The sequence below is a fragment of the Saccostrea cucullata genome, unplaced genomic scaffold (assembly GCF_032062105.1).
Source record: "Saccostrea cucullata isolate Sc308-1 unplaced genomic scaffold, CSIRO_AGI_Scuc_v1 ctg14262, whole genome shotgun sequence".
In the NCBI taxonomy this organism is placed as follows: domain Eukaryota; kingdom Metazoa; phylum Mollusca; class Bivalvia; order Ostreida; family Ostreidae; genus Saccostrea; species Saccostrea cuccullata.
This window is the reverse complement of record NW_026928676.1, coordinates 1,070-14,102: the sequence shown is the minus strand read 5'-3', so window position 1 is coordinate 14,102 and position 13,033 is coordinate 1,070. Positions and strand designations below refer to the sequence as shown.

The 13,033-nt window shown below is 33.1% G+C and overlaps 2 protein-coding genes across 2 annotated transcripts; one reads left to right on the top strand and one right to left on the bottom strand.

Moving 5' to 3' along the window:
- Positions 1-526: 526 nt before the first annotated feature.
- Positions 527-2,179, bottom strand: LOC134278392 (uncharacterized). Its single transcript, XM_062760708.1, has 5 exons — positions 2,064-2,179; positions 1,529-1,769; positions 1,310-1,426; positions 737-840; positions 527-544 (listed from the first exon to the last, which is right to left on the bottom strand). Exons 1-5 carry the CDS (start codon positions 2,130-2,132, stop codon positions 527-529), a joined length of 549 nt encoding a protein of 182 aa, XP_062616692.1. The 5' UTR covers positions 2,133-2,179.
- A 5,635-nt stretch (positions 2,180-7,814) lies between these two features.
- LOC134278390 (uncharacterized) lies at positions 7,815-12,236 on the top strand. The gene is made up of 4 exons (XM_062760707.1): positions 7,815-7,968; positions 8,081-8,136; positions 9,308-9,448; positions 10,874-12,236. The coding sequence occupies exons 1-4, from the start codon at positions 7,886-7,888 to the stop codon at positions 11,200-11,202; spliced, it is 609 nt and encodes a 202-aa protein (XP_062616691.1). The 5' UTR covers positions 7,815-7,885; the 3' UTR covers positions 11,203-12,236.
- The last annotated feature ends 797 nt before the right edge of the window (positions 12,237-13,033 follow it).

Here is a 13,033-nt window from a genome sequence, read left to right as displayed (position 1 = left end):
GTTTCCCGTTCTTCTTTGTGTGACTGCTTGGACTGTGTCTTCGTTTATTTAAATGGAACATCTATTTGTCACAATTTAATTTAAATTGAACATTATAAGCAATCTACTAGTAAGTGATTTGTTGACAGAGTTAAAAAATAGGTATAATTAATCTATTTTAATTAATTGAACATTTGCTCTACATTTATAAAGATCTTTTTTTAAAATCACTATTGAAATAAGTTGTTTTTGAGTAAAACGTTTTTCGAGGTTTGTAGGTGACTAAGCTTAATAATTCACAATACAGTTTGATCACACACATGCACATCTACCTTTCTTTCTTCTGCAGATCAATGAAATCAATCATTCAAATAGAACTCATACATTAATGCAAAACAGCATATATACCAGAATAAGTAAATTAGAATACCTTTATACATCCATGCATTCATACAAACAATCTATATTAATATTAATTTTAACAAACTAAGTCACACTAATAACTTCTCTTATAACAACTTCAAAGAGAAGGAGATAAATAACCATATCAAGATTTCGAGCTATCCTGTAAAAAAAGAAAGAAATTGGTTAGAAATATTATTCATAGCATATTACAGACTTTGTAAAACGTAGAAAAATAAGATAAGAATTGGTGTATAGAGGCGAGTCTTTTTTTTTTTGTAAATATTGTTTAACATAGACTTTTTAAACATGTCTTTTTTAAATAATTTCATCTGATTAACATGCTTTTTTTTACCCTGATTGATGAAGATAAACTTGAATATCCAAAAACATTTTTCTTCTTTTTCTCATGCTTTTTTCTCAATTTGTTTACTTTGACCATTTCATAGCTTGATTGGTCTAAATGAAAAAAAAATGCTTGAAATATATACTGGTGTGCAGACACTGAGCGTTTATAACCAAAATGGCAAAATTTAATTTTATTAAGATAAAAATAATTAAAAGGTTACAAAAGATATTTTTCGTTGTACATATGACTTCATCAGCCTCTTAATGTGTTAAAACGGAATATCAAATTGACAAGTGCATTGCAATCGATGAATCTTTCATGATTTGTTTCGTGAGATTTAACAAATGATATAACTGCATGTAATAGAAAGTTTTAGGTAGTTTAAAGCTCGCCAGTAAAATATGCTCGTCAGAGTTATAAAAGTTGACAAAGTATAGACTAGTACATCTGTATGTAATCCTTTTTCTATTTTTTTTTCCTCTGATTTAAAAAAAACCAAATCAGAACCCCGTAACGTAACGTAAAGAAACGTAAAGGAAAATATTTTGTAGAATATTAAAAATTATGAGAAATAGATACATTTGTATGCCTCCGCTGAGTTATAACTGGTTGGACATGGAAGATTATGTTTTGTACACGGTGCATCATAGTTGTCCTGAATTAATGCCCCCTGTGCGTTGAATTCTGTACAAAAACCTGGAAATAGTAACACGTGTAGTTAAATGTGCATGATTATATGTTTCATTGTTTTTTAAACGAAAGCTTAATTCTATTATTATAGATTCATAATTCACATACCAAGGATAGTGCGATTAGGTGCGCATACTTCTAATGTCTCATTTCTCCATGGATTGATAACGCAATGATACTGAAACTTAAAATGTTGAGCATTTGCTCCCGATGATTGTGAACACGACTGACGAATAGAAGAACAGTTGAACCTTTCTGCCGCCTTTCTCCATGACTCTTCGTCGATTGGGCATGCGTCAACTACCCTCAGGGTAAGTAATGAGACCTCACACTTCGTGAATGCAAACACCTTTAAAATAATATGAAATGAAAGATGATTGTCTAATGTTTGCATATGTAAGGAAAAAGGGATTTTAGGGTACTTTATCAACAACACTTGAACTTGCAGGTTTTAAAATCAGCAAATTCATACATGAGACCGGGTTTTTTTTTTCTTATACATCTATTTTAACATTTGTATGTGACCAAGTCAAACTGTACAATCAGTCCCTGGATGGCTGACTGACAAAAATACCCACAATCTTTTTGAAAAAAAAATGAAAATTGAGGAAGATGGGGATAATTTTTGACTTTGGGCACCAACCTTCATCACACGTAGAAGCATCACCATATTTATCGTGACAAATCCATGATACCAATCCATGGTTTTCATTTCTGCTAGAAAATATTTGCAACCTTTTTATTATTATTTTAGTTTTTGCAAATAATAAACGATCATGTCTTATTGCTAATTTTTTTTTCTTCATTATATTTTCTGAAAAAGTCTACCGATTTTAACACTTGCCAAACGTAAAAACATCGTCTGAGTGATTAAATTAATAAATACATACTTGTAATTTTATTAACATTCAACAAAGTGATTGATATAACTAGAGGCCGTGTCACACTGTCGCGATTTATGCTACGATTACATGTACCCACGAATTGATAAAAGTTGAAAATCGTCGTTCATTGCTAGGTTTGTCTTGCATTTTTTTTTACAGCGTGTGGAATATTTTCCTGCTAGAATTGTGTGTCTGCGATGTTTGTGCGACAAAGTACGAGGTTTGTATGATTTAAAGCCCCAGTCACACTGTCACGAATTTAGATCACGGTAAGGTACGATTAAGGGATCCGTGAAAATTCCTAGACATCCGCAGTCAGTCCGTTATTATTACCTTGGTGAGCCCGGTTAATTGGATTACTCCTGAACGATCCGTAAATTGTTACGACTGTTTTGAACTGTTCAAAACAGTCGTAGAAAACCGCGATGCATCTTCATTTCTTGTATATCGTAGTTACCCCGTATTGTATGCCTACCATCACCGTGTAACCACCGTATAGACTTTCGTGATTGTTTAGGGGTCATCCGTGACACGTAGGTCTACGCTTACTCAAGGATTTCGACGACTGCAGTAGGGAAAATATACGAATATACAAGATAATCTGTAACTAACCGTAAGTCCCGCACATTTTGTCTCAGTTGTAGTAGGAAAGCGACAAGGAAACAATACAGAGACTCACGAATAATGGCGGCGAACTGTTTTTTTTTCTCACGTTGTAATACGGCAGCAGAAAGGGGTTTTTACGTCTAATTACGTGTTTAACGGCAATTTTACGGTTGGATAAGATAGCTTAAGATCTTTCAGTTATTTAGTACACATTTTTGTCACAATTTTTGCTAGTCATTGTTATCTGTTGTTCATGACTGTACACATGACCATAAGCACGGGATTCGGCTATTAAATCTGCACATGAAGTTGAACAGACAGAAAGCACAGAACTACATTGTTGTTGCACATATTTTTTTTATATATACCAGGGAAGACGGAAGTAGGAAAAGAAAGAAGAAAACAGTTTGGGTATGATGAGTTAAAACTGATATAACCTTACTGATTGCTTTCAAACCATATGCATTGTATCGATGCGCTTTAATTGATGACTAACATGAAGCAGTCATTATGAATGTAATTAGGAAGGTTTCCCAGCAACACACTCTATCCCAGCTAGTGAAAACAAAAACTCTCACTTTGTTTTTTCAGATGATCGTATTGCCTTTTCCGTTATTTCCCGATCAAATCAAGGAGCACATGGCAGGTGTGACCGGTCGCTGGGGTGCTGCTCACTCTACCTTGGGGCCTGATCTCACCTCTGATCGTTTAGAGGTCCGTAGTTTGTTTTTTTTCTCCCCTGTTGGTACAGTATGTTTGAATGCACTTTTGAGATTGAAAACTGTTCATTATCTCCATATATTTCATCCGTAACATCATTTCTAGATTCTTGAGAGATCATCCGTAACATCATTTCTAGATTCTTGAGAGATCACCAACTTTCGGTTTAGGCATATGATACTTAGTAGTGGTAACCGCCTTCCGCTGGCCAGTTAAATCTAAACCGAGTATACATCAGGACCCTACCTACTACACTCAATTACAGGAAGAGTGTCTTGGCAACGTAACTTAATCTGATTAAATCACAAAAATACTGAATGAAAACACATTTTAAATGATTTTTATTGTAAAAGTGAATAAACTAAAATATTAATATAGAATAGATCTAGAAATCTTGAATATATTCTTTCCATAGCTTTTAACACATCTGCATGTATTTCTCATACATAACAGTTATCTGAAAATAAGTCAACTTTTATAAGGATTTAAAAAATAAGAAGGAGCCACTTGTATTTTTTAAATAAGAAATGAAATTATAGTAACATTTGTTTTCTCAATGATTCCTCTTTATATCGGTATTTTTGAAAAAATGTTATTGCTGGCGTCCATGTACAGAGAACCTTGAATTACGATTACATTTATCCCAATGTCTTTTACTTGCTTAGACGTAACACGTCTTGAAAAATCTTCTCCATTCGTGACATTCTCGTACAAGAGCCGCGTGGCGTTGTAGCATTAACTTGATTGGCCGTAACCGTAGCTTAACAATCACCAGTGAGGCCGTCGCATTATAAGATATCACTACGGGATACCGTGGTTGCCCGTAACAGTGTCCGTGGCGTGAATGGCATGGTCCTTAATGAAACCCGTGTCAAAACCTTGTTGAATCGTTCAATAATCTTGAAACAACCTTTTCGTTTGCTTTTGGCGCCAAAAAATCGTATAAGCATTACGATTTCTTGCGGTTTATCAAATCGGGATGAACCGTTGCAATTCATGTCTATTTCCGTGACAGTGTGACCTAGGCTTAAATTCGAACTGAGGCGACAGCGTTAGGAACTGTTTACGATATTTCTACGATTACGAAGGATTAAACGCCGTTACATTCGATACTCGTACGAAGGACTACGATATGCCATGTTACATACACGATATTCACTATAAACACTAATATACATATATATACACTAATGGCGATTTCTTACGAATATACATGTACTGGAATGCATACTAGTATATAATGTAAAGGGAGATTTTTCTGAAATCATTCAACATCATAATTATGTTAGTTAATCACGGTAAAAACTACAGTGTGGAACTTTTGATAACCAGGTATGTTCAATTTCTTTAAGTTTTTGTTTATAGTTTCTTTTACACATGTTTTTTTTTCAAATTTATTTCACTTTTCTAAGCTTTTTTCTTTTTATTTTAGGCAGTATTTTGATTTCGACAGTGTTAACATCAGAAACCGTCTGCCTGTACATCGTATTACATGTAACTCGTAGTTCAATGGCACAGTTTTCGTACAGCACTTGCCATCAATCGTCCTTTTTCGTATCATATTCGCGGGAAAGTCATACTATGTTCTTATCAATTCGAAGAACACTTGCAGTATCTCGTAGGAAACTCGCACAAACTCGAAGGACACTCAAGGTAACTCTTAGGACTCTCGTAGTGTCGCGAGTACCACGAAGTTCCACGAATGTCGCATGAACTTGGAAGATTTACTACGAATATGAGTCTTCTTCTTCCACTGTCTGGCCTCCTTCATCAAGTTGAAGATTATGCCAGTTTGGGTGTGCGCATGTTCGATTAAAAGAAATTTTTGTTTGTTTTTTTGTTTTTTTTTAAAAAAACTGGATAAAAGAAAGTTTGGATTTATGGTGTCTTAATCACTTGAGATTTAAATATCTCAAGTGATTTTGCTGCCGCAGTGTCCTCTGGCAAGCTGTTCCATTCCTTGATAGTTCTACAGAAGTATGACCACTTCCTGCAGTCCTTGGTTGCTGATGGTATTGCAAACGAGTGTTGTTTTGTATGCCGTGATCTTCTTACAGGCTTAGTGAAGTGGTCCTCTGGGCTAATGGCTACTTTGTTATTTACTATCTTATACATCATTATTAATCTTGATGTTTTTCTTCTACTTTTTAAGTTTTTCCATTCTAGATGTTTGATCATTTCTGCTACGCTGGATCTATTTCTATAATTGCCCATTATGTATCTTGCCGCTCTTCTTTGCACCTTTTCTATCATATCTATCTGGCCCTGTTGGTACGGGTCCCACACTGTTGAAGCATATTCTAACTGCGGTCTAACCAAAGATGTATAAGCTCTTTCTTTTATCGACCTGGAGGATATATGAAGATTTCGTTGTAGGAATCCTAAAGTTCGATTTGCCTTCTTACAGATATTTGAAATATGTAGTCCCCAATTTAGATCAGATGTTATAGTACAGCCTAGGTATTTTGTGGACTCTTCATGGGCAAGTACATGATTATGAAGGGTGTAGTTGAAGATAATAGGGTTTTTCTTTTTCGAAACTGTGAGTACTGTACATTTATCTGGGTGAAATTTGGGTGAAATTTCATTTTCCATGCTGGGTTCCTGGTTTTAGAAATTTATCTTTCCAATTCCATCCTGGCAAGTTGAAATCTCCCCCAATCAAGATCTGTGAGTTTGGGCTACATGCACGCTGAACTGATGTTTCAAAAGCTGTTAGGTCTTCGGATGCTTTAGGATTATAAAACGCACAAATTCTAAGATCTTTCTGTCCACTTTGCTGTATACGGGCCCAAACAATCTCCCCCTCTGTGTCTAATTCCGGCATCTCTGAGCTCAGGAATTTATTATGGATGGCAATGAGCACGAGCAATGAGTACGAGTGCAGTGCGGATGCTGTGCGATTGTCTACAAAGAATTAAAAATCGTGCTGTGTCCACGATTGTTTTGAACATGCTCAAAACAATCACCAGTTTTGGCGATTTTCTGCGATTCAGCAATATTAAGGAAGATATCCTACTTCTGCGATAAATCCCGATTTGCTGCGATTTGTGATTTATAATGAATCGTAGCTATAAATCGTTACAGTGTGACACGGGCTTAAAGGATTGTTTTAATTTCATGAGTAAAATTATATTTCCATGAATCCATGCAAAGTTTATACAAATATTTTTCTAAATATCAAATACATGTATCTTAAAAGTTAATTGCACAAAAATATAAATATAACTTAAAAATACCTTTGCAGATTTTCTAAAGGTTAAAGCTCCTCAAAACGATGATATAAATCTATGGATGATCAAAAATTTTCAGTCTTATTATAGCACAAAAATTACCAAACGAATGAAATTAATTGGACAGGTATTTATACAAATAATTAGCAGTAAAATAGTTATCTTGTATATTTTGTGAAGTAGAAATAATTAAATTTTGCTATATTTTCGTAACTTATAAAAAAGATGCTATTGTTATTCAAAGGTATACGGGTAATAAACAGTGAACCATTGATAAAGCTATTTATAGCCACGGTAATTTTCAAGCTATAAATACACCTGTATATCAAATGAAGGTAACCTGAACTTTAAAGTAGAGTAGGTTCACTAATTGTCTTCAGTGACTTACTGAGGATAATTACATAAAGCAAATTAATTTCAAGATATGCTCAATCAGTATTGCATTGCAAGAAATATTAAAGTTAGAGAGTTATTAATTTTCTTTGTGAATCTTTAAATAATATTATGGATGCTTTTTGCAAGGAGCGGATCAAAATGTTACAATTTGAAGGTATTATGTTAAGAAATGTATTTCTTTATTAATTTTTTTTTCATTTTATAGACTCACTCTCAAAATACTGATTAGAATAACGATATTCAAATGCATGAGTAATAGATTATTTTAGAATAAGAGAGCAGGAGGCCAAAAATTAGGAGATTATTTGATCCACTCTTCAGAAAGGTAAAATGTTGAAATTCATAGAAAAATTACAAATTTTAATATTTTTGATATCAATTATAATCTGCGTCATTTGCAATCAAAACATGCATCTAATTCTAATATCAGTAATCTTTAAACCTTATATGTGCATGATAAAATTAGGTAGAATATGGTGTACTTTTAAGCTTTCATTTAGATATAAATGTTGTGAATATTTGTACATGGAAATTTCCTCAGGAAATTGGGCGCTCAATAACACTTTGCAATCAATTTCCTCAAACAAACATACCCATGGAAAACACATTATGCTGGAATTTTTATCATGAAGACAATATTCATTTTCCTTTTTGTGTTGAAAGTTTCCCTGCAAGTTAACGTAAAAAATGAAACTTTGTGTGAAGGAAGGTAAAAAAGAGTTCAATTTTAAATGACCATTTAATATTTTGCAAAATTCATGTATTTGTTCTCATCAGATTAATCTATTTTTCATGACATTTCTTATAATTTCATCTAAAAGACCAAGTCCATGCTGTGCCGGCTATATGTTGAGTACAAATTCTGGCTCATGTGTAGGTAAGTGATATGTTTTCTATGAAATATGATGTTTCCCAAATGTCTTATTAATTACATAAGTTAAACACGTAAAAAGAAATAAAAATGACAATATTTTGGATAGGAGGGGGGATAGTGGTGGTGTTAGTTCTTTTATTTCTCAATCAAATTTGTATAACAGGTACACTACCATATTATTAGCATAATTATTTCGCTGAACTGCACCTGCAATCAAAAAGGGGGCCAGCATTTCTTTAAAAAAAATTAACATAGAAAAATTAATGTTTGAAAAACCAGACTGATACTACATGCCTATGTAAAAGTATATACAAAGTTAAATCTATAACGTTTTAACACAGGAAATATTTTTATGTAATACCTGCTTGTTTACATATTATTGAGATCTAAATAACCTTCCACTTTCTTCCTGGATAAAAATTACAACTCCATATTTGTGTGAATTGTCATTTATTGAAAATGACAATGAGTATTAAAGAATACAATAAATGGGGAGATCAAAAAACCTTATACAAATATTCTTTTACATAAACAAGTAAAGTTGTATAATGATCTCCCCTGTTACATGTCAAAATAATGTACGAAATAACAGAAAAAATTGTAAAACATATATACATTACAAGCAAAAAGTTGGCGTTCAAAAATAAAAACAGAAGCCCCCTACACAACGCACTGTTGTGTTTTAAGAAAAGAAGATAACATTAAATAATCAAACATGTTTTACCATAAACATAAATGTTTGATATTTGACTGATGGTGAAAGCTGGGGAAGGTGGGTGGGTGATTTCTTAAGTAGAAAAATTTAACGTGTTTTTGTTTTCCCTCTAAATCAGTGAAGAGGCGCTAATCTGAGACACAAGAAAATACACGCTTCTGATTGGTTAATGTACACAGGTTTGGCTAATTCCCCGATAGACGCCAAATACACATACATATGATATGTTTTGATTTTAAGAAAACAAAAACCTGGTACCATAAAACACATGATTACATAAATGCTGTTATTTGACAATAATGCTGTATTATGTAATACCTGCTTGTTTACATATTATTGAGATCTAAATAACTATTTTGAGATAAACCATTCCTGGAATTTACAATGCAATAGCCTTAAACATTATTATTTGCTGCAAGATTAACCTTGAAGGAAATATATGTTAACTCTTTTCATTAGCATGTTCGTTGGGATACTTTGGACCTAAGTGCAAATGGCAATGTCCCTATCCCCAGTTTGGAAGATTTTGCCAGAGAAGATGTCTTTGTGATAGAAAGAAATGTAACAAACGTACAGGATGTATCAGAGATATTAATCCAGGTGAGACGGTCTAAAAAATTACCCCCATCCCTCCCCACAGCATACAGAGATCGAGTATGTAATAAACATAAAACAATTATTTATATTAAAAGTATGCTAATTATAATTATTCGTAAATTATTTCGGAGTAAATTAATCTTAGATCCATACAAAGCCATTCCTCCTCCTATCTTTTTCAGGGTTTATTTTTTCTCTTCCCCTTTCTGTGTTTGTTTGCTTGCAGAAAAATGCTTTGATGAACTACTAAATCAGGTATTTCTGATAGAGATGGACAAACTGCCAGACCATAATTCAAAAATATTTGTTTGCTCTCTCCCGACTTGCACGCTAATTCTTAAATTAAACCATCACGCAAAAAAATAATAATGCGAGCGGATCGATAGATCCATGGCGTATATTGTTTTTGTCCTGTCTGTCTGTTGTCAACCTTAACCTTCGCCATAACGTTTGAACCGTGAGAGATAGATTATTCAAATTTGGGAAGCATAGTCCACTAATTGAGTTCTTTCAAATGACACCAAAGTGAATGGCATTTTGACTTTTACTTTGATCTATGCTAAAAATGGTTTTTTCGATGTTTTGTCATAACGTTTGAACCGTAAAAGATAGAGACTCCATTTTTTGGTTTGCATACTTCACTACTTAAGTTCTTTCAATGATGAATGACCCTGTGGCCTTGACTTTGACCTTTTTGCTAAAAATAGCTTTTTCGAACTTTGCTGCCAACGGCGTATAATGTTTTACAAACACATTTTGTTTCAAAATTAATTCTAGACCTTTTACATTTCTTTATCTTTTTAAAATACTTTAACCGCCGAAACATGGCTGAAAAATTGCCGATTCGGCGTTAAAAAATATTCAGTCAATCAATCATAAAATACTTTTAATTTTAAAACATGTGAATTAAGCATTGATGTCAAAAATGTAAGAAGAAAAACATCTTCCCATCTACGGACCCAATTTTTCATAATACTGATTCGGCAGAAGTCAAACAAACATTACTGTATTAGTGGAAATTTTAGCAAGACGCAGTTTTAGTGATTTGTCCTTTAAAATTGGAAATTTATCTTAAGCCAGATGTTATGTTAGCGATTTTAAAAAGCTTACTTAAGAAGCTGTTACCAAAAAAGAATTAAACGTACATGTAATAAATTTTAGCAATATTCAGTTTCAGCGATCTTGGCACCCTCGATTCCTAACAATGCCAAAAACAAATCTTTGCTAAAACTCTGCTTATACGGTAATTAAAGGTGACTTGAGCACATTTTTTGTAACGATCAGTTACATTACAAACGTTCAGAAAGGCGCAAATTTTATGACAGACTGAAGAAAAACATTTTGTGTTCATACAACTTTTTATGTGGGGAAAATCTCTTTGTTTCTAATAAATACATACATTACATTCAGCAATCTTCTATATTCTAGGTGTATTGCAAACAGTGAAACCATTTTCGACGACAACTGAATTATTCCCAGCTTTGAACAAAAGTAATGCAATACCAAAGAGTTTCCTAAGGTCAAGAGGACAAGAGGATAACGATGTACAAAGAGAATCCATTGCAGCCAGAGAAGGAGACAGAGCAACACCTATCAGATACACCATCGCCAGTCTTGTGGGTTTATCTGTCCTTCTGATGACTCTGTACTTCGTCTCCACTGTAGTTAAGAAATACAGACGACCAGGGAAATCAATGAATCTAGAAAAAAGAGAGAATATGGTCAATAGTGCTAAAGAAAAAGAAGGCAGATTTTGAATATGTACATGTACTTGGCGCAGAGTTCGAAGTATATCATGGAAGTCTTATTTTGCCTAATTTCATTGACATATTATGATGTGTTTCCTTGCTCAAGTGTGTAAAATTGTATATATTCATTTTCAAAGTGTAATGAAAAAATGCAATACTTTCTTCACTTGAAATTTTATTTCCATGCATGATGCGTTCATAATCTGATGCAACACACATACATATAAGCTTCATTGATTCCTATTCTTAACCATAAGATTGCATTTGATCAAGATTGATGACTTGAATTGATCAAATTAAATATGAAAATTTAGAAAAGATTTTAAGTAAGACGTGTTAAAATATGTGATTTGTGAAGTTGATTTAAAATTTAATTGAAATTTAACGTGATTGGAGTTCCTGTAAATTAAACAAAATAAACTATTTCCGTATTTCATGAATACTTTATTCTGAATCCAAATGAAAAATTCATTGCATTAAATTTATGAATTATATGTAAATTTCCTGAAAATCAAAACGTTTATCAACTTTGGAAACATTCCAATAACACATTATTTTTATTGTCGACATTCCTGTGCTTAGTCTGAATACTTTCAGCATTTTATTTATCTAAACATTTATATCGGGAGTTAACCAAAAAAATAATAATAATAATAATAAAATAGTGATACTGCAAACAGGGAATATTTCGCCTCCGTTTTATTTTCGCTCCTTTCGCCCTTGTCATAAGTGGGCGAATTTAAAAAGGGGCGAATTCAAAGAACACAGTCTTAATTCTTAAACAGAACTGGAACTGGGCGAATTAAAAACGGGGGAAATGTGTAAACAAGTGTAAAAGAGCGAAAATAACACGGGGCGAAAATAACCCTGTAAACAGTAATTGAATTCTTGTAGTCGAGGCTAATTCGAATGTTTCTACTTTTTTAACTAAAGGGAATACCAGAGTATAAAAAAAATACATCTTTAAGTTCTTTAAAATGCATTTCAATTTTTTTCTTCACCAGCATACATGTACTGTCATGTCTCCATATGAGTGATAAATTCTTGATAGGGAAACATGCAAACAATCAGATTTTATTTACATTTTATTTCTAAAGGAATTCTGATTTATTTTTTTAATGAATATAAAAGGCACAATTTCAAAGAAGAGGAATTTGACAAAGCTGTCTTTGTAAACATAAGTGGAGGTACTGTGAGCAATTGCAATTAAGCTCACTAGATGGTATCCCTGCCTCAAATATAAATACAATGGCAGATTCCATGTTTTCCTATAAGAAACCCACAATGACAATGTGCAATAAAGATTTTGTGAAAGTTTCATCAAATTTCATTCAGTGGTAAGAGGGAAACTGTGGATAAGAGATGGGCACCCCGAAGTGTTACAGGCGGACGGTCAGACAGCTAGACGGACAGCTAGACGTATTGACGGACATACCGATTACTATTTTCTTCCCGCTTTTTAAGCGAGGGTATAAACATTTCTTGGCAAACATTAAAAAGAGTTCATACATTGTGATAAAAGACAAATCAAAAATAACTTTGCTACATGTATGATTGAAAATTGAAAATGACAATAACGTAATATGAACATGTATCAAACTAAATAAGATTGTATATCTAAAGGTAAAGGTGATAATTTCTGGACATAAACTTTTAAAGACTGCCTCGGGCCAAATGTCTAGCTAACCTCATCTCAGTCATTAAACAAAACCATCAATCATTACCCTGCATTTTTTAAGAAGAATATTCTCTTTTTTCTATCACAGATTTATTTTAAAGATTTTATCACTGTATGTAGGCCCGACCAAAGTCAAAAAACAATAGAGTAAATTGAAGTAAT